The sequence below is a fragment of the Salvelinus sp. IW2-2015 genome, linkage group LG32, assembly GCF_002910315.2.
Source record: "Salvelinus sp. IW2-2015 linkage group LG32, ASM291031v2, whole genome shotgun sequence".
NCBI lineage: Eukaryota > Metazoa > Chordata > Actinopteri > Salmoniformes > Salmonidae > Salvelinus > Salvelinus sp. IW2-2015.
Genome location: NC_036871.1, coordinates 7,834,803 through 7,857,337, shown reverse-complemented (window position 1 = coordinate 7,857,337; position 22,535 = coordinate 7,834,803). Strand labels below are relative to the sequence as shown.

Genomic DNA, 22,535 nt, shown 5'->3' with positions numbered 1-22,535 from the left:
ATATATTTTCAATAACCCAAAATMTGTAGTTTCAGCTGTTTGAAACTGGTGTACAAAASCAAGARTTTAAAACCGGAAGCATAGAAATGGCGCACTTAGAACAAATATACTGCTTCTTGACTTACTTTAAATGAGAATGACAGATCTATAACTCAAATTTCTATGTGAATTTGGTCAAGTCACCCAAAAACTTAGTTAGATATTGCATCGTTAATTGAGAAGGATATGACCAAGAGCCAACAGGTAGACTGCTACTTAATAGTCAATGGAGGTTAGGCTTGGGTGGTATACTGTATACCGGGGTATTTGGAAAAAGGCCACAAAATGTTTTTTTCAATACCATCAAAACTAATATTGTAGTTTTTCTATAAATTTGAATATTTGTAGATACTCTAAGTTAATACCCGCAGTCAACTTGTAAAATARATTAGAGGATACCGCTTACAGTAGTTCCCCAGAACAGTTGAGCCAGTCACGTTTGTTTGTAATTAGCATAACGGGAAAAAGTGGGAGGTGGTGAATCCATAGCGTTCTATATCTATCGGCAAGTTGTTGTGCAGCGCTCGATGGGATGAAGTTACACTTGTATGCAATTCACCACTAAATGTTTGCCATCAGATATCTTACAATGGCTTTCCGCCGTATTTGAGAAGTCCTACTACTAGAGTTTCTTCCCCATCCCCTCTGCTCCGTGTACACCTGCTGCTCTTCCTTCAGAAAAGCATGCACAACAACTTTGTTCATTTGCACAATTTCTCTCACTTWTAAAATGTCCACACTCACCAAAAACCACATTCGGTAGCTACTAGTTATGCTTGTATAGCTTTATGAGCTCGATTTGCCAATCGTTGCAATTACGTTGGTTTTTCGCTCATTAGCATTTCGCTAACGGTGTCTATGTGACTTTGCTATTTCTTGTGCCAATTTTGTTAGCATTCTGGTAGACGCCCCAAAAGAAGAAAGATGGTCTTACCGTTACAGATTTCAGGGTCATGCCGTGGTAGGTGCCCATGGTGTCAATCTTGAATCCCTCCGTTTCTAAAGGACACAAGTCAATCAATCAGTAATGCACGTTACTTTTCAGGTGGCTTGGGTAAGGCTGTGGCGGTCATGAAATTTTGTCAGCCAGTTGATTGTCAATAAAATAACTGCCGTTAATTAACAAACACATTCAGCATTTCCTGMCTTCCACGCATAGCCTACAAGCCACTGATGCAGCCTTTGGAACATCTACATTTTAAAAAGTCTAATAAAACCACGTAATATAGCCTACACCATCTCAATAAATCAATTATTGATTTTAGACAGGTCTAAAGAAACATGTTAACCTCTCCTGGGCACGTGAGACGGTAGCGTCCTACCTCTTCAACAGCCAGTGAAACTGCTGGGCGCCAAATTCAAAWACAGAAATACTCATTATAAAAATTCAGAAAACAAAAAACATATTTTACATAGGTTTAAAGATGAACTGTTTGTGAATCCAACCACGGTGTCAGATTTTTAAAATGCTTTACGGCGAAAGCATAACGTACGATTATTTGAGAACATAGCCCACTAGACAAATCATTACAAACAGTAGCCAGCCAGGTAGAACAGTTACACAATTTAGAAATAGAGATAAATTGAATCCCTTACCTTTGATGATCTTCATATGGTTGCACTCAGCAGACATTCATTTACTCAATAAATGTTATTTTTGTTCGATAAAGTCTCTTTATATCCAAAAACCTCCGTTTTGTTCGCGCGTTTTCTTCAGTAATCCACAGGCTCAAACACTGCGTTTGAACAGGAAACAGGAAGACAAYAAAATCCAAATTGTATCCGTAAAGTTCATAGAAACATGTCAAACGATGTTTATATTCAAACCTCAGGTTGTTTTTAGTCTAAATAATCGATAATATTTCAACCGGACAATAACGTTGTCAATTTAAAAGGTAAACAAGAAACGCACTCTCTCGGTCTTGTGCAGGAAAAAGCTCTGTGACACAGCAGGGTCCACTCATTCAGACTGCTCTTACTTCTTCATTTATCAGAATACAAGCCTGAAACAATTTCTGAAGACTGTTGACATCTAGTGGAAGGCATAGAAACTGCAATTTGAGTCCTAAGTCAATGGATACTGAATTAGCATTGAATAGAAAACTAATTTTTTTTTTTTTTTTTAAACGACTTCCTGAATGGATTTTTCTCAGGTTTTCGCCTACCAAATCAGTTCTGTTATACTCACAGACACTATTTTAACAGTTTTGGAAACTTTAGAGTGTTTTCTATCCAAATCTACCAGTTACATGCATATCATATATTCTGGGCCAGAGATGCAGGCAGTTTAATTTGGGCATGCATTTCATCCAAAATTCCAAATGCTGCCCCCTACCCTAGAGAAGTTAAGAAACTGTAGTCTATTTCAGAAGAAGAGAATACTTTGAGATGTCCTAATGTTAGGCCTTGATCTGGCTATGCCATAAAGCTGTGAGCTACACTAGTTCACTTAGCAGACAAGATTTGCTTCAAATTCCGCAGCATTATTTCATATTATAAAGAACACAATTGAACGTAGCTGAATAAAATAATTGATGAGGGAGTGCGCACATGCGGCTATTCTGTGTTGAGCGGTTAACAAAGAAAAAGGTACTCCTATATGCTTACTTTAAATTAATTTATCCAACTTTTAGTTGTGATACAAAAGTTGGGCTATACAGTGCATTCGGAAAGTATTCAAAACCCTTCACTTTTTCCACATTTTGTTATGTTACAGCCGTATTCTAAAATGTATTCGATTATTTTTCCCCCCACTCGTCAATCTACACACAAGTCTGACAAAGCGAACATGGACATAAAAAAAAAAAAAAACGTCTTTATTAATACATTTATTAATAGTTTACATAACTATTCAGACCTTTTGCTATGAGACTCTAAATTGAGCTCAGGTACATCCTYTTTCCATTGAATCATCCTTGAGATGTTTCTACAACTTCAATTGGAGTCCACCTGTGGTAAATTKAATTGATTGGACATGATTTGGAAATGCACACACCTGTCTATATAAGGTTCCACAGTTGACAGTGCATGTCAGAGAAAAAAAACCAAGCCATGAGGTCGAAGCAATTGTRCGTATAGCTCCGAGACGGGATTGTGTCGAAGCACAGATCTGGGAAAGGGTACCAAAAAACGTCTGCGGCATTGAAGGTCCCCAAGAACACAGTGGCCTCCATCATTCTAAAAAGGAAGACGTTTGGAACCAACAAGACTCTTCCTAGAGCTGGCCGCCCGGCCAAACTGAGCAATCGGGGGAGAGGAGCCTTGGTCAGGGAGGTGACCAAGAATCCGATGGTCACTGACAGAGCTCTGGAGTTCCTCTGTGGAGAGGGAAGAACCTTGCAGAAGGACAACCATCTCCAGGCACCGCTCATCACCTGGCCAATACCATCCCTACGATGAAGCATGGGGTTGGCAGTAGAGGTCGACCAATTATGATTTTAACGCCGATACCGATTATTGGAGGACCAAATTTACATTTACATTTTAGTCATTTAGCAGACGCTCTTATCCAGAGCAACTTACAGTAGAGTGCATACATTTTATTACATTATTTTTTATTTATTTTTTTACATACTGAGACAAGGATATCCCTACCGGCCAAACCCTCCCTACCGGCCAAACCCTCCCTAACCCGGACGACGCTATGCCAATTGTGCGTCGCCCCACGGATCTCCCGGTTGCGGCCGGCTGCGACAGAGCCTGGGCGCGAACCCAGCCCAGCCTGGGCGCGAACCCAAAGACTCTGGTGGCGCAGCTAGCACTGCGATGCAGTGCCCTAGACCACTGCGCCACCCGGGAGATTAAAGCCTATACCGATTAATCTGACAATTTTTTTTGGGGGGGGGGTAATAATGACAATTACAACAATACTGAATGAACACTTATTTTAACTTAATATAATACATCAAAATCAATTTAGCCTCAAATAAATAATGCAATATGTTCAATTTGGTTTAAATAATGCAAAAAAAAGTGTTGGAGAAGAAAGTAAAAGTGCAATATGTGCCATGTAAGAAAGCTAACGTTTAAGTTCCTTGCTCAGAACATGAGAACATATGAAAGCTGGTGGTTCCTTTTAACATGAGTGTTCAATATTCCCAGGTAAGAAGTTTTAGGTTGCAGTTATTACAGGAATGAAAGGACTACTTCTCTCTATACCATTTGTATTTCATTAACCTTTGACTATTGGATGTTCTTATAGGCACTTTAGTATTGCCAGTGTAACAATATAGCTTCCATCCCTCTCCCCGCTCCTATCTGGGCTCGAACCAGGAAAGTGGAAGCCGTGTGACGCTAGCTACCACAGGAGACTTAGTGGAAAGAAAAAGCTAAAGATATATTTCTACAAGAAGCAAAAACATTCCTTTTGGTCAGTTATTCAACACAAAAGACGAGAGCCGAGGTCCTAGGTTCGGAAGCGTTAACTGTTCTCAGGCGAACCGCAAGGTTAAGTAGGAAGACAGGAATCAAGTCATGCTAAGGAGAGTAGTGCGCTTCGCAAGGAAGAGGCGCAAGAATGACCAGAAGGTGGGCGAGTGGCACACCTCATTCGCCACTCAACAGACGCTAWGTGATTGGTTCCTCCTAGTAGTGATTCCCAGAGCAAATCCCAATGTGATAGATCAAAACAAGTATTTGAAAGATAACCATGTATGCCTATGTGGCCTCAAACAATATGAACCGCATCATCACAATTAAACAAGCCTAAACAGAACAAACCACCACTGAGTAGTCAGCAAAAACATTAGCCGTGTTCYAATAGTAATACTAACCGCACTATTTGTGATGTAAATTGAGTATGTAGTATGCTTATTGGTCATATTATGGATATAGTTAGTATGCCAAGTATACAAGCAGTGGACAKWATTTCAGTGCTTTTCGGGCTCATTATGCAATTCTTCAGAAAATGGGCGTGGCTTCACAACATTTGCAGATTTGAAGACAATGGCGTAAGATATGCAGCCGAAGTCTGACGAGAGCGCATACAAATTCATTGCTTTAACTAATTATGACAAATGTTAAGAAAATCTTGAGCAATGTAATTACTTTTCAAATAAGTTAAAAGTTGTGTTGGCTGAGCTAGCCTAACGAAGAACATAGCATATCATTACAGCAGTTGCTTGTATGTACCAGTACATTTGCTTGCTACCTAACATTAGTTGCTACTACTACAAACTTGCCAGTATATCAACCGTAGGCTAACTAACTACCCAATGTTTATTGACTTTTCACGTCATTTAAGTGGTGTAGTCGGTTTGCGTTCTCAATGGACATTATTAATGAAGTCGTAAGAGGTCTAGCTTGTAATTTGCTATACTAACAAGCTAGCAATAAGTTGCATAGCAACAGCTTCAAATTCCGGTAGACAGGCGAAGCGCTAGTACACTCAACTGAAAGGATACCATTTGTTTACAGTATACTAAAATTAACTAATAGTATGGGTATTCGAACACAGCTATTTACTTCTAAAGAGAAAAACACTCAAAGCCATGTTACGCAATTTAGCCATCATTCAGAGCACTTGCAATGTTTTACGCAGGCTGGTGGAAGGAGCTATAGGAAGATGGGCTCATTGTAATGGATGGAATGGAAGCAAATAGGGATTTGACAAATGGACAATTCCATGTCAACATACAATCAAGAACAATGGTCCTATTACAAATGTATGACCGCTAGGGCCGGGCAATGAAGTTCTATCTACCGGAACCCTTAACAGACATAGAACACAGCTACAATAACATGTCGATTGCGACAATTTGTACCTTTTCAGACAAAGAAAATTWAAAAAGTGACAATTCTGCTGCAGCATAACTTTTTTCTCTCTCCCTCTAACAACAATAATTGTCACTGATTGATGTGCTGCTCTGTTTATGGTATGGGAGCTAAATGTCTTGGTAAGTCAAGGTATTTAACAAACTTGAAAGTACTTTTTTTTAAGGAGATTGTTCTGCACGCAGGCAGCAGGCAGGCTGGGRGCAGCAGCTCAAGATTATTTGATTGACAGTTCCGGCCTAGTGATGGATGTTAGTCTTGCTTCAGTCCCCTTCAAACCCTATCCCAGTCTGCTGTCCCCACATGGTTCAGATGGCCACCATTGTTCCTGTTCCCAAGAAAGATAAGGTAACTGAACAAAATGACTATCGCCCCGAAGTACTCACTTCTGTCATCACGAAGTGCTTTGAGAGACTAGTCAAGGATCATATCACACCCACCCTACCTGTCACCCTAGATCCAGTCCAATTTGCTTACCGCCCCAATAGGTCCACAGACGATGCAAACGCTATCACACTGCACTATCCCATCTGGACAAGAGGAATACCTATGTAAGAATGCTGTTCATTGACTACAGCTCTGCATTCAACACTATAGTACCCTCCAAACTCATCATTAAGCTTGAGACGCTGGGTCTCGACCCCGCCCTGTGCAACTGGGTCCTGGACTTTGACGGGCCGCCCCCAGGTGGTGAAGGTAGGAAACAACATCTCCACCCTGCTGATCACAAGGGTACGTTCACAGCCCCCTCCTGTACTCCCTGTTCACCCATGACTGCATGGCCATGCATGCTTCCAACTCAATCATCAAGTTTGCAGACGACACTACAGTGGTAGGCTTGATTACCAACAACGGCGAGACGGCCTACAGGGAGGAGCTGAGGGCCCTTGGAGTGTGGTGTCAAGAAAATAACCTCTCACTCAATGTCAGCAAAACAAAAGAGATGACCGTAGACCTCAGGAAACAGCAAAGGGAGCACACTCCTATCCACATCAAAGAGACAGCAGTGGAGAAGGTAGAAAGTTAAGTTCCTCTGTGTACATATCACCGACAAACTGAAATGGTCCACGCACACAGACAGTGTGATGAAGGCACAATAGCGCCTCTTCAACCCCAAATTGGCTTGTCACCGAAAACCGTCACTAACTTTTACAGGTGCACAATTGAGAGCATCCTGTCGGGCTGTATCACCGCCTAGTATAGCAACTGCACCGCCCACAACCGCAGGGCTCTCCAGAGGGTGGTGCGGTCTACACAACGCATCACCGGGGGCAAATTACCTGCCCTCCAGGACACCTACAACACCTGATGTCACAGGAAGGCAAAAAAAGATCAAGGACAATAAACACCCGAGCCACTGCCTGTTCACCCCGCTTCCATCCAGAAGGCGAGGTCAGTACAGGTGCATCAAAGCTGGGACAGAGAGAGATAGAAGCTGTTTTTTAATCTCAAGGCTTCAGATTGTTAAACAGCCACCACTAGCAATAGCAGCTGCCTACCTACAGAGTTGATATCATTGGCCACTTTAATAAATGGAAAAACTAGTCACTTTAATGTTTCCATATCTCATATGTATATACTGTATCCTTCACGATCTATTCTTTACCATCTGTTGAATCTTAGCCTGCTAATCCATATATTTTATACTTATATTCTTATCCCATTCCTTTACTATTATCGTGTGTATTAGGTTTTGTTGTGGAACTTGTTAGATATTACCTGTTAGATCTAGAAGCATAAGCATTTCGCTACACTCGCAATAACATCTGCTAACCATGTGTATGTGACCAAAAATTTGATTTGAGAAGCCTCATTCCTTTACAGACAAGAAAAATGCTGGTTCATATCTCCAGAGGTTTCGTGTCTGCATTAAAATGTTTGCCTACCCGGACAGACAAACCTGTCGTAGCCGAGGTGCATTCAAGGGGACACATTCCATTGTGTGTGAAAAGGTTAAAATCGATAAAGGCTACCGGTAGCCTACTGTAAATTCATATTATGAGACAAAAACAAATAGTAGGGTACCCCGTGCTTGCAAGACTGGCCTGAAGACACCCCTGTAGCCCAGCGACATCGTGCCATGAATAGGCTAGGGTATCCTACACGCAACTGACCGAATACCAAACGCACACTTGCATCATTAGCAAAGAGACAGAGCAGGCAGGCAGCGCAAAGGAGAGAGGGGAGGGGCAGGCAGAAGCGTGTTCATACATTTTGGTAACACCGTACCTAAACCGGTCGAGCATGTGCGCAAATAAATTGGCCCCCCCACAAACGCGATCACGACACGCAMGTTGAAATATCAAAACAAACTCTCAACCAAATATATTAATTTGGGGACAGGTCGAAAAGCATTAAACTTTTATGGCAATTTAGCTAGCTAGCTTGCAGTTGCTAGCTAATTTGTCCTGGGATATAAACGTTAAGTTGTTATTTTACCTGAAATGCACAAGGACCTCTACTCCGACAATTAATCTACACAAAAACGGTCAACCGAATCGTTTTTAGTCATCTCTCCTCCTTCCATGCTTTTTCTTCTTTGGACTTTATATGGCGATTGGCATCTAACTTTCATAGTTACCATGATGACCGACCGAACTCAGTTCATCTATCAGCTTCTATAAACCAATGAGGAGATGGGAGAGGCAGGACTTACACCGCGTTCAGTGTCACAAATAGAACTGGCTTCTATTTTAGCGCATGGCAACGCAGACTGTCGTTGGCGCGCACGAGCAGTGTGGGTGCATTAATTGAATAACATGTTAACATTTATTTTGCAACGCGAGCGCACGTGACACAAGCGGTGTGGTCAGCATGTAATAAACAGTTTTTTGGTTAGGGATTTTTCTGAACTTCAAGGACCACAACTTAATTTAAATGTTCACAACCCTAGTGCCAAACATATCAAACGCATAGCAACAACGCATAACTCCGTTCCATTTATTCCATTCCAGCCATTACAATGAGCCTGTCCTCCTTTAGCTCCTCCCACCAGCCTCCTTTGCACACACACACAAAATACTATTATTCATGGTTATATTTACAAAGAAACAACGTCTCACTCACCCTCTTTTCCTTTGAATCTCTCCTGATCGTATCGGTTATAAGCAGCTGGGACAGGTTGCTTGTTCCTTATGGACTGGTCCTTGAGGGGAGGCAAGAGGTTACACTTAAAACACAGGTCATTTCCAATTAATGATCCGCATATAGAGACTATTATAATGAAGTGGTAATACTCCGCTCAACCCTGCGTCGACAGGTTACATACTCATTTTTATGGAGAAGCACCAAGTTCATTTCACGCTCCATTTCTTTTAGAAATGACAACAGGGAGGTGAGGTACTCATAGATGTTATGGAATTGGATTTATGGATTTCATTCTCAATGATGCATTGGCTGGATTCTTAGAATGCAAAAGAGTGTATCCAAAATCAAATCTATGGTGGTACATCTACAGCGTGCATTAAATTAAACATGTTCCTTACCACCAGAGTGGTGTTCTGTGCTGGCCTCTGCTCAGGGGCGCGTCCCTCCTCCCTGGCCTTCACCGATTGCAGGATGGCAAAGATGTTTTTGGAGAAGTTCTGCATGAGCAAAAGATTTATGAGCACAGTGTAAAAGGTAGGCGAGACATCACTCCAAAGAAAAAGCTTTGATGTGTAGATCAAAGCTACAAAGGACCCTTTTCTGTGCACATTGTGCAGTGACATGTGTAAAGCGAGCACCATAAACAAATCCATTGAGCTTCCTCTACCTAAAAATGTCCTAAACTCAAATGTATATAAATCAAGAGGTATTAATAATTGGGGAGATTAGTCCACAGAAATGTTGTACTAGATTCTGATACATGGAGGTTTTCTGCAAAATGTGTAATCTCAGACATCACAACAGCAGATCTCACCACCAAATCAAAAAACATTTCCCTTGTGGTGATGCTGCCACCTGCAGGCATAAAAGAACACAAGTTTTAAACCAAAGGTTTTTGATCAGCTATGAATAAGGATCATCGCCCCCACCCTTCAAGGCCAATTTTGTTCTATGGTTAACCGAGGACACACACATGGAGTGTGTGTCTTCCCATGTGGCCGGATTCCTCCTCATAATGTCATGAAATGACAGCATCCCTAAATGACAGAATGACCCCTCCCCCCAGTCATTGCCAGTCTAGTCTAGGGGTTGACCTCTGACCTTTCCAGTGCTCTGTAGGATGGTGGTCCTGGTCCTCCACACCCGCTCTCTGCTGACAATGTCCCTGGTCACGTCCACCTCAGCGTCCACAAAGCTCCTCTGCTTCAGGGTGATGTCCTCATCCAGGTCTGTCTTAATGGTGGAGCGCTTCTTTGCCATGATCTTGGCTTTGATGGCGGCGATCTTCTCCACTGACATAGCCTCGGAAAGTGACCTGGGGGGGGGGGTAGAGATTATTTCAACTAACACTTATTTCACTAGGTGAACTGAAAGGAACACGTTATCATTTAGCTTTTTACTAAAATGATGAAACGCTAAGTTGTCATTGAGTAGAGGTTCATGTCTGAGGTTGATTGAGTAGCAATGCGATTAAATAATGCACCGTTTTGAGAATAAACCAAGGTTCCTGGTTTGTGTTCATGTCTGTTAACCGCTCTCATTGGGATTTGTTAGCTAGTATCTTAAAACCTGTGTGCAGCAATGGTGGCTCATTGATAATTGCCCCCTTTTGTAACTAGGGAGCTCAATGAATGTGCCTTCATACCTATCCTAATGCTAGTCATAAGAAAGTGAGACGACTGCTCCGCTAAAGCCAACAGCCCAACATTACCAACTTCTTTCATCCATTGCTAAGGACCTACACCTTTTTTTATCCATGTACATTTTAATAGCAATTCAGCTTGTTGGTGCCAGTTGTACAATGTTGTTGAAGAACAGTAAAAAAACGAAAACATTTCTGCACTTCCAAAAAGAAAAACAACCCGATGGACGGGTATAGGCACCGCATACCTGATCTGGTCAGTTTGCACAATGCCCTCTTTGTGGCCCTCCAGTCGAGCAGCCAAACGCTCCTTGTCCAGACGCACTCGTTCCTCATCCTAGAGAACGACAAAACGTTATAGTAAAATACTCTGTTTCTATGGCAAGACTTGAAAATGGCTGTCTAGCAATGATCAACAACCAACTTGACAGAACTTGAAGAATTTTTTAAAGAATAATGTGCAAATATTGTACAACCCAGGTGGGCAAAGATCTTAGAGACTTACATAGAAAGACTCACAGCTGTAGTCGCTGCCGAAGGTGACTAATGTATTCACTCAGGGGGTTGAATACTTACCTAATTAAGATATTTTTGTGTTTTATTTTTCGTTTATATATATATATATTATTTTAAATGTTTTGACAGAGTATTTTGAGTAGATCGTTGACAAATTACAATTAAATCCCACTTTAACAAAATTAGGAAAAAGTCAAGGGGTGTGAAGCACTATCTGGCCTTTTGTTAAACAGGATTTCTATTGGAGCTGAGGAGTCAGAACGTTGCAGGTCAAATAAAAAAATATTATTCACCTCTATCCTTGGTTTTTTGGCTTCAGATGACACCTCATCTGCTGCTCGTTTGACTGAGGGTGCAAAAAAAAAGAATAATTAGCCAACTACGCAATACCTTTTCAATATCTCTCAAATTACTTTCTACTTCACTGTGTCTCACCAAACTGATTGCATAAGTGCAACAAGCCAATTGCGTACAAATAGCATATTAGGCCTCACAGCATGGACTGTGGATATATCCGATGCAAGAGAACATATTTCCTAATATGCATGGATTAAAATCATCCAGTCAATCAATGGAAGAGTATCCAAAATGCTTCAACTGTACCTTGTGTTGGCCTTTGCAAACCAATCTCTATGGGGGCACTTCTGTCGATACTTGTTGAAGTAGCTGTGAAGGGGAAATCAAAGAGCAATATGTTTTAGTACAATGATTTCAATGGAATCAACACATGTGTATTCATTTTACAAGTTTTCATGCAAATATTTTTAAATCTGCATAAATAATTCTCAATTCATACTTACAACTTTCTCCATTGAGATACGAAAGCAAGCCCTTTCGATCAGGTCTTCTGACAACTGGAATGTTCTCGGTCTAGGGTGATCATAAAACCAATGTAATCACGATGAAATACAACAAAATTGACAAAGGTCACTACAAAGCTTCTGACAACAACAGCCAATAGGCCAATGGCAACACCAGGTTGGAAGACATGACATTCATATCAGCATTAGGCAACACATTCTAACTAAGAAGCTTTTGGAATGAGGATATAAATGTACTTACTGCAGCCCTTCGCACATAGGATGGATGAGGGAGATGCACATTGTTGAGCAGGAACAGGATGGAGTCCAGAGTATAGTACTCCTTCGGCTGACCCTCCTTCCCAGTTCTGAAAATGGAAGGTGACAATTACCATCAGCTTAGACCAGCAGTTTTGTCCACAGTTGTTAAAGCAAAATCGATCTTGGCCCCCTCTTATGGAACTAATCTGGAATTTAGGCACAATGCATGCATTAATATCTATTTTGGTTTTTTAATTGTCTAAATCCTGTATTTTGTTAATGACATTACACACAAATTGTGACCAGGGCAACCATGTCACAGCTCTTCAATTACACTTCCAACAACTGGTCCAACTTGCTTGGTTCAGGTGCATGAGGTTAATTAAGGGATTGTCCAACCATTACATTTAGTATGGCCTGAAAGACTGTTGGTCCTGCAAAAAAACTGTTAAATACTGTAGCTAGCTAGCTTGCAAGCAAAGGTAGATTGTTATCTTGCCACACAAACTCTACTAGCCAACTTAGTTACCCGATTTGCTCATAACATCAAGCTAAATGTCTACCTGGCAAGCTAGAAATGTCAAACAGTGACATTTATGGTCACGTGCAGAAATCAATAATAGCTAGCTAACTGCAATATTGTAGCTACCTGGCTGGCTAATCGATTGTGGACAGATTCTCAAATACAATTTTACTTCTGGATTACTAGTTACCGTTAGCTGACTAAACCTGGTGGGTTTAAGTGAGACAACTGGCTTACGACAACGTTGCCTGGCATGGTTCTGTTAGCTAGGCAGCTAACCTTAGCTAGCTACACGAACCATAACAGTATACATTTGAATAAGCAAGTTAGTTAGCTTGAAACTAGACGGTTAACGTAATAGTTAAACCCCAAAACGAACAGTAAAAACCAGCTGCATGTGCGATCTTTCAGTGCAATTAGTCGCACCTTACAAACAGCAAGAAAAGTTTTGGCAACACAGCAGTGGCTAGCAGCTAACTAACGTTACTCATTAGCTAGCTACAACAGGCCAATTGAAGAGTTATTTACCAATTTATAAGCAAAATTAACATACCCCCAAATGACATAGTTAGTCTTGACATTTTTTGGCCAAGAGAACTCTCCAAAGATAACTTCGTCTCCTTTGGCGACGATTTCTTTTTTCTGGATGTTGTACAGGCGAAGAACACTCAATACGTCCGCCATCTTCACTTGTCTTCATGTAGCTATGATTGCAAGGCCTCCAGTCACCTATCAACATAGTGCAATGTGGTCTCACTTAATGCCTGATCCCAATTTCCAGTTGTATTTATGTTCAATGTCAATTGATAAACCTAGCCTGAAAACAAACTGCATTACACATATTTTGACTGATCCCTCTATGTACACACACACATTCAAAAAGTGTATTTAATTCATGCCCATTAACGTTATACCTCAAAGTTTGAGATGCACTAAAATCTCTGCAGTAACAGTGTAAGTAACGTTACTCATAACATATTTTCTTTGCTTTCTCTGTACAAAAAAAGTACAATTGATAGTAAACACTACTATTAAGGTTGGCATTGACACTATAGCTGCTGTAAATGGCTAACCCATTCATAGATGCTAATTTAGCAGGGGGAAGTTTTGTAAGAGCCCAACGACTCTCGTTCTGTAAAACTCATAGCTTGCGGTACGGTTTTGAAAACATAAGACCTTATCCTTAATATCAGCGAGAGAAAAAATTCTAAATACAAAAGGCTCAATTACAACACACCTTTAAATGGTTCGAGTTCCCACACAGCCATATCGCCATGTTACAGCGCTTGTTTATGGAAAGCAGGTGGTTACCCACGCTAATTAGCTTCCTAGCATGTTTCGAGCACCTGTGTGTAAGAAAACTGGGGAGGAAGTGTAGTTCATCAACTGGAGGCACACACAGCATATGTTTCTAKATGTTAAAACAGTGTTGGAATTGTAATTCACACCCAGCCAACCGTACCCGCTGAAAACCGTTGAAGGTTTTTCGAGAGCTAGTAAATGGCATGCAACAGAATACACCTTAAATTTCATTGAAAGTGGAATGGAATATTACAACCATGTGACACTAAGGCCTACATTTTCAATTTAGTTCAATTTATAGACGATGTCAGATTGACAGATCTCTATTAATATGGACTGTGGCCATTTTAAATCGACAGGTGTCAATGTGGCCCACTGTATTCAATTACTGCAACTGACTCCAATGTACTTTTTCTCAGAATGGGCATTGATTGTAGCCTGCAAGTATGTTTAATTACAGGGTATAGTAGTACATATTCAAACATGTACTTTCTGGTGGGTTCTAAATAGATTGACACACCTTGTGCCTTTATTGCACAATATGAAAACACATAAATAAAACAAATCTTTAGAAATCAGTTKCATGGTCAACATTAACTTTGTCTAAGTAGGTGTTGATCTGAAATGGTAGATGACCAAAAATAACTCAATGAATCCCAGTTACTATTTTCCACGTGTGCAATTGTACCTTKAGCTGTCCTTCTCCAATTGAAATGACCCATATAGATGAATCATTTTAGTATTATGCCATTTTATTTATCCAATATTTGAAGAAATAAATCATTGCATTTATACTTCTAAAGTGTTACACAATTATGTCAAAAGTTACATTGTTGGATCTATTACATTGGAAAGGTACCTAGTGCGTTTGACATCATTACATTCGTTTTTATCAAAAACCTCCTACACTGGAATACTTCTAATGTGCTTCTAGCAGCTTCAGTCTTTATCGATGGCTACCATTGTTCCTGTACCCAAGAAGGCAAAGATAACTGATCTAAATGACTACTGCCCCGTAGCACTCACTTTTGTCATCATGAAGTGCTTTGAGAGGCTAGTCAAGGATCATATCACCGCCACCTTGCCGGCCACCCTAGACCCACTTCAGTTTGCATACCGCCCCAACAGCTCCACAGACGGTGCAATCGCCATCACACTGCACATTGCCCTATCCCATCTGGACAAAAATAATACCTATGTAAGAATTCTGTTCATTGACTACAGCTCAGCATTCAACACCATAGTACCCTCCAAGCTCATCATCAAGCTGGAGTCCCTGGGTCTCAACCCCTCACTGTGCAACTGGGTCCTGGACTTTCTGACGTGCCGCCCCCAGGTGGTGAAGGCAGGGAACAACATCTCCACTTCACTGATCCTCAACACTGGGGCCCCACAAGGGTGTGTGCTCAGCCCTCTCCTGTATTCCCTGTTCACCCACGCCTGCATGGCCATGCATGCCTCCAACTCAATCATCAAGTTTGCAGYCGACACAAGAGTAGTGGGCTTGATCACCAACAACACGACGAGACAGCCTACAGGAAGGAGGTGAGGGCACTCGGAGTGTGGTGTCAGGAAAACAACCTCTCACTCAACATCAACAAAACAAAGGATATGTTTTGTGGACTTCAGGAAACAGCAGAGGGCGCACTCCCCTATCCACATCGAAGGGACAGCAGTGGAGAAGGTGGAAAGTTTTAAGTTCCTGGGCGTACACATCACAGACAAACTGAAATGGTCCACCCACACAGACAGTGTGTTGAAGAAGGCGTAACACCTGTCACCCAAAACCCTGACAAACTTTTACAGATGCACAATCAAGAGCATCCTGTCGGGCTGTGTCACAGCCTGGTACGGCAACTGCACCGCCCTCAACAGCAAGGCTCTCCAGAGGGTGGTGCGGTCTGCACAACGCATCACCGGGGGCAAACTACCTGCCCTCCATGACACCTACAGCACCTGATGTCACAGGAAGGCCAAAAATATGTATATAGCCACTGTATATAGACTTTTTCTATTGTGTTATTGACTGTACGTTTGTTTATTCCATGTGTAACTCTGTGTTGTTTGTGTCGCACTGCTTTGCTTTATCTTGGCCAGGTCGCAGTTGTAAATGACCTGGCCTACCTGGTTAAATAAAGGTGAAATAAAAAAATATAAACATTTAAAAAAAGATCATCAAGGACAACAACCACCCGAGCCACTGCCTGTTCACATCGCTATCATCCAGAAGGCGAGGTCAGTACAGATGCATCAAAGCTGGGACCGAGAGATTGAAAAACAGCTTCTATCTCAAAGCCATCAGACTGTTAAATAGCCATCACTAACTCAGTGAGGCTGCTGCCTACACTGAGACTCAATCACTGGTCACTTTAATAAATGGATCACTAGTCACTTTAAACAATGCCACTTTAAATATTGCCACTTTAATAATGTTTACATATCTTACATTACTCATATCACATGTATATACTGTATTTTATACCATCTACTGCACCTTGCCTACGCCGCTCGGCCATCGCTCATCCATATACTTATATGTACATATTCTCATTCACCCCTTTAGATTTGTGTGCATTAGGTAGTTGTTGGGGAATTGTTAGATGACTTGTTAGATATTACTGCACTGCTGGAACTAGAAGCACAAGCATTTCGCTACACTCGCATTAACATCTGCTAACCATGTGTATGTGACCAATAACATTTTATTTGATTTATAGTACCTTGTTTTGACCTTCAACAACTGATACCACTGGGGGAAAAAGCCATTGGTATGCAAGAAGTGCATTGGGAAAGTATTCAGACCCCTCAACTTTTTCCACATTTTGTTACGTTACAGCAAAATTATTTTTACTTATCAATCTCCACACAATTCCCCATAATGACTAAGCGAAAACATTATTATAATTTTTTTGCAAATGCATTACAAATAAAAACAGATACCTTATTGACATAAGTATTCAGACTCTTTGCTATGAGACTTGAAATGTAGCTCAGGTGCATCCTCTTTCCATTGATCATCCTTGAGATGTTTCTACAACTTGGAGTCCACCTGTGGTAAATTCAATTGATTTAACATGACTTGGAAAGGCACACACCTGTCTATATAAGGTCTCACAGTTGACAGTGCATGTCAGAGCAAAAACCAAGCCATGAGGTCGAAGGAATTGTCCGTAGAGTTCTGAGACAGGATTGTGTTGAGGCACAGATCTGGGGAAGGGTACCAAAACATTTCCGCAACATTGAAGGTCCCCAAGAACACAGTGGCCTCCATCATTCTAAAAAGGAAGAAGTCCCAGACCTGCTGTTTTCAACTCTCTAGAGACCGCAAGAGCGGTAGAGATACTCTTAATGATCGGCTATGAAAAGCCAACTGACATTTACTCCTGAGGTGCTGCACCCTCAACAACTACTGTGATTATTATTATTTGACCATGCTGGTCATTTATGAACATTTGAACATCTTGGCCATGTTCTGTTATAATCACCACCCGGCACAGCCAGAAGCGGACTGGCCACCCCTCATAGCCTGGTTCCTCTCTAGGTTTCTTTCTAGGTTTTGGCCTTTCTAGGGAGTTTTTCCTAGCCACCGTGCTTCTACACCTGCAGATATCAGCTGATGTACGAAGGGCTATATAAATATATTTGATTTGATTTGATTTGGAACCACCAAGACTCTTCCTAGAGCTGGCCGCCCGGCCAAACTGAGCAATCGGGGGAGAAGGGCCTTGGTCAGGGAGGTGACAAGTCCGGACTTGAACCCGATTGAACGTCTCTGGAGAAACCTGAAAATAACTGTGCAGCGACGCTCCCCATCTGCTGAGAATAATGGGTGAAACTCCCCAAATACAGGTGTGCCAAGCTTGTAGCGTCATACCCAAGAAGACTCGAAGCTGTAATCGCTGCCAAAGGTGCTTCAACAAAGTACTGAGTAAAGGGTCTGAATATTTATGTAAAATGTTATTTCATTTTTTTATGTTGTATAAATTTGCTAACATTTCTAAAAACCTGTTTTGCTTTGTTATTATGGGGTATTGTGTGTAGATTGAAAGATAAAAAACAATTGTATATATTTTAGAATAAGGCTGTAACGTAACACAATGTGGAAAAGTCAAGGAGTCTGAATACTTTCAACAATCACTGGTAACCAGGGTCACGATCATTGGGCACCAAATGGAAGAAAAGACAAACAGGAAAGGACTTSCTGGCCTTTTCCAGTAAGAAACATTCCTTTTCATTTTCACCAAGGATATTCTATCATGATTTTGATCTCATCAGAAATATCAATTTGTAAAAATTAAAATAAATTGCTATCAAACAAAACTAGTTGGTTAGTCTGAGTATAGTGGTCAGACCATTTGAGTAAGACAGAAACAGTCCAAGGGCCCTGTCATTACACTTCTCGATAAGCTCAGTTCTAGATTTTCACAGAACATCCAATAACTGACTTTCATTGGCTTTCTCAGACGCTTGGTGCCTGACTTCTTATCGAGTCCTCCAGTTTATCTGTACTAATTTACAATGCTACATACAGGGGGACAGACTTCAAAAGACCCTTGGTCCTTCTCTCAACACATATAAAAGCTGCAGGCTAAAGTTAATTCTAGACTTGGTTTCCTCTATCGTAATCGCTCCCCTTTCACCCCAGCAGCCAAACTAACCCTGATTCAGATGACCATCCTACCGATGCTGGATTACGGAGATGTCATTTATAGATCGGCAGGTAAGGGTGCTCTCGAGCGGCTAGATGTTCTTTACCATCAGATTTGCCACCAATGCTCCTTATAGGACACATCACTGCACTCTATACTCCTCTGTAAACTGATCATCTCTGATCATCTCCCGTCGCAAGACCTATTGATTGATGCTTATTTATAAAACCCTCTTAGTCCTCACTCCCCCCTATCTGAGATATCTACTGGAGCCCTCATCCTCCACATGCAACGCCAGTCACATCCTGTTAAAGGTCCCCAAAGCTAATACGTATTTTCAGTTGCAGCTAGTGAGCTGCAACAAACGCTCAAACTGGTCAGTTTTATCTCAATCTCTTCATTCAAAGACTCAATCATGGACACTGTTACTGACAGTTGTGGCTGCTTTGCATGATGTATTATTGTCTCTAACTTCTTGCCCTTTGTGCGGTTGTCTGTGCCCAATAATGTTTGTACCATGTTTTGTGCTGCTACCATGTGCTGCTACCATGCTGTTGTCATGTTGTGTTGCTGCCTTGCTATGTTGTTGTCTTAGGTCTCTCTTTATGTGGTGTTGTGTTGTCTCTCTTGTCGTGATGTGTGTTTTGTCCTATATTTTAAATACACTTTTATTTTATTTTTTAACCCCAGCCCCCGTCCCGGCAGGATGCGTTTGCCTTTTGGTAGGCCTTCATTGTAAATAAGAATTTGTTCTTAATTGACGTGCGTAGTTAAATACAATTTTTAAATAAGGTAGCAACAAAAAAAACTTGCTTTAACATATAATAGTAGTAATGTACTGTACAGTGATCCCCTCCAACAGAAACCTACAATGGAACTATTGCCCATTACAAGATACAGGTCTCTTACACCACCGCTCCTCGATTCAAATGAAACATCTTGAATAATCATGAATGGTCTTTCCATGTAATGTCTACCATTATTTATTCTTGAAAGAAAGCATTGTTATACCATAAGAGTACTGTACGCATTAAAGGAATGATTCACCCATTTTGAATTGCACAAATATAATATGACATAAAAAAAATGGTTGAATCTTTACTTTAATATCCATTCTTGTAGTGTGATATATATGTAGTCGCATATCATGATATTGTTTTAGGTCTCCTTTACCAACTTTCAGATAATAACCGAACACACATTTTTCACAATTTGGTTGAACCTGCTGGACGCATCGTCATTTCACTCATGATCAAAATAAAAAAAGGTATTGTAAATATCAATATCTTTTTGAATTTCTGCTCTCCAGGGCACTTTGTGCGTCATTGCGAGCCAAGTCAATTTCATAGTCTTTCCACCATTTCTATCAATGTTTTTATTTCTTTGTATGGTCCAGAATCTGTTCGAAGATCAGGGCAAGGTTACGGATGATGTCCGCGGCTCCCAAGTCAAAGCCCTAGAGGTTGAGCATGCCCCTGTCCTCAGCAGGGGCGGCGATGGAGGGGCCTTTGAGGTCAGCCCGCACACTATCCGTTTGGAAAAGCMACCTATTTTCTACCAAAATCAAAACACAATAGAGGCATGATGAATAACAATGATTTGAATAACAATGATTATAGTTGTAGATGAGACAAAACATTTGGCAACTCTACAACTACTTTGATAACCAGTGTCGTTCCATGTCATTTCAGCAAGTCATGACACCCACCATCTAAGATTGTTCTGAAATAGTTTCATTAATTAGAAACAGATACTTGATTATTTTGTTGAAAGACGTTTTGAACTCTGAGAAATTAAGGTAATTGATTGCACTCAAATTGGCCATTTAAAGGTATAMGATTCAGTTAGTCAAATATAGTACCCAACATCCGATTTGCACAAAAACCTCCTCTTAACCATGGTTAAGATGTGAGGAATCCAAATAAATTGTCAAACAACACCCACGGACCACCCAAACCCCACACCAATGGCCAGTATACAGTATCAGATCTCTGTTTGACAAGTTGTGACTTGGAGTATTGTTTAATCATACTATGTAATGCATTCTCAGTAGGTGTAGGTGTGTAACGGTACTGAACAGTTCAGTACGGGGACCTCGGTTCAGTTCAAACCCAAATGAATACATAAAAAAATATACTGTATATATTTACAAAATTAAAACAGCATGCCTATAGGCTATGCCTACGCTGCAGCCCATCACATTACCCTAGTAGACCTATGCCTCGAGCAAATATGAGCTGAAAAAAAATATTCAAATATGAGCTGAAAAAAAATATTCGGACCTATGTGCACGTTGTAATCAAAATTCAAACCGTAATGGGCGCATTTCAAACTGTCCTTTGTGAGGCGCAGCTGGGAACTAGTTCTGTACAATGGCAAGTGGTGGGGTTGATAAACCAGAATTGGAGGATCCCCCATCATCGTTTAAAATCTCCAGTTTGGGAACATTTTGGCTTCCAAGTATATTACAACGGCAATGGACAGCGAGTTGTGGATAAAATGTTTACAGTAMGTCGCCACGCTCAACAAGAATAGCCTATGTGTAACACTTCCAGTGGTGGAATAAAAGAGTCAGGTGCAGAGAGCAGGAATATCTTCAACAAGTGGATGTTTATTTCCTTATAGAAATAACATACAATACGGCGACGCCACACAAAACACTGGGCGCGTAAAGAATACTGTCCAAGGAAAAATGTATCATAGAAATCCACTACTGAACACCACCAACACGAAACAGAAAAACAAGCCCGCACAAAAGTCAGCGGGCAAACTGGGTTTAAATAACCCCTAACCTAAACACACCACAGGTGAAACAAATTAGACCAACTCAAAGGAAAACAGAAAAGGGGATCGGTGGCACAGCTAGTAGACCGGAGACGACGACCGCCGAGCGCGCCCGAACGGGAAGAGGCACCATCCTCGGCGGGATTCGTAACAGTACCCCCCTCCGACGCGCGCTCCCGCAGCGCGCCGACTCCGGCCTCGAGGACGACCCGGAGGGCGAGGAGCAGGGCGCTCCGGATGGAGGCGGTGAAAGTCCCTCAAGAGGGACGGATCCAAAATGTCCCCACCGGTACCCAGCATCTCTCCTCCGGACCGTACCCTCCCAGTCCACGAGGTACTGCAGGCCCCTCACCCGCGCGTCTTGAGTCAGAATGGCTCGTATCCTATACGCCGGGGCCCCTCATGCGCTCCTCTTCTGCCGTTCACTGGCCTGCTTGAGAGAGTCCTGGACCGCTCGCCAGGTCTCTCTAGAGCGCTGTACCCACTCCTCCACCCGCAGGAGCTTCAGTCTGGCTCTGATGCCCACGGAGCCAGGACCGGCTGGTACCCCAGTATACACTCGAAGGGCGACATGTTCGTTGATGAGTGGCGGAGTGAGTTCTGGGCCAACTCCGCCCACGGGACGTACCTCGCCCATTCTCCTGGCCGGTCCTGGCAGTACGACCTCAGAAACCTACCCACCTCCTGGTTCACTCTTTCACCTGCCCATTACTTTCGGGGTGATACCCAGAGGTGAGGCTGACCGAGACCCCCAGACGCTCCATAAACGCCTCCATACCCGGGACGTGAACTGGGGACCTCGATCAGATACGATATCCTCCGGCACCCCGTAATGCCGGAAGACGTGGGTAAATAGAGCCTCCGCAGTCTGTAGGGCCGTAGGGAGACCAGGCAATGGGAGGAGACGACAGGACTTAGAGAACCGATCACAACGACCAAAATGGTAGTGTTCCCTGAGATGGAGGAAGATCCGTCAAAAACTTACCGATAGATGAGACCATGGCCGTTGTGGAACCGGAAGGGGTTGTAACTTCCCCTCGGTAGGTGCCTAGGAGCCTTACTCTGAGCGCATACCGAGCAGGAGGAGACATAGAGTCTCACGTCCTTAGCCAAGGTGGGCCACCAGTATTTCCCTCTAAGACCACGCACTGTCCTCGTCC

At 42.0% G+C, this 22,535-nt stretch overlaps 1 protein-coding gene across 1 annotated transcript in view; it reads right to left on the bottom strand.

The window, feature by feature from the left end:
* The window catches only part of LOC111957203 (parafibromin), a 65,044-nt gene extending 51,054 nt beyond the window's left edge, over nucleotides 1-13,990 (bottom strand). Inside the window, exons 1-11 of the mRNA XM_023977971.2 lie at nucleotides 13,878-13,990; nucleotides 13,194-13,369; nucleotides 12,119-12,224; nucleotides 11,857-11,926; nucleotides 11,660-11,722; nucleotides 11,350-11,402; nucleotides 10,789-10,877; nucleotides 10,000-10,213; nucleotides 9,297-9,395; nucleotides 8,878-8,956; nucleotides 974-1,038 (exon numbers count right to left, since the gene is read on the bottom strand). Coding sequence (XP_023833739.1) covers nucleotides 974-1,038; nucleotides 8,878-8,956; nucleotides 9,297-9,395; nucleotides 10,000-10,213; nucleotides 10,789-10,877; nucleotides 11,350-11,402; nucleotides 11,660-11,722; nucleotides 11,857-11,926; nucleotides 12,119-12,224; nucleotides 13,194-13,324 — 969 coding nt within the window. The 5' untranslated portion in view covers nucleotides 13,325-13,369; nucleotides 13,878-13,990. The remainder of the gene's footprint in view (nucleotides 1-973; nucleotides 1,039-8,877; nucleotides 8,957-9,296; nucleotides 9,396-9,999; nucleotides 10,214-10,788; nucleotides 10,878-11,349; nucleotides 11,403-11,659; nucleotides 11,723-11,856; nucleotides 11,927-12,118; nucleotides 12,225-13,193; nucleotides 13,370-13,877) is intronic.
* Nucleotides 13,991-22,535: the final 8,545 nt, after the last annotated feature.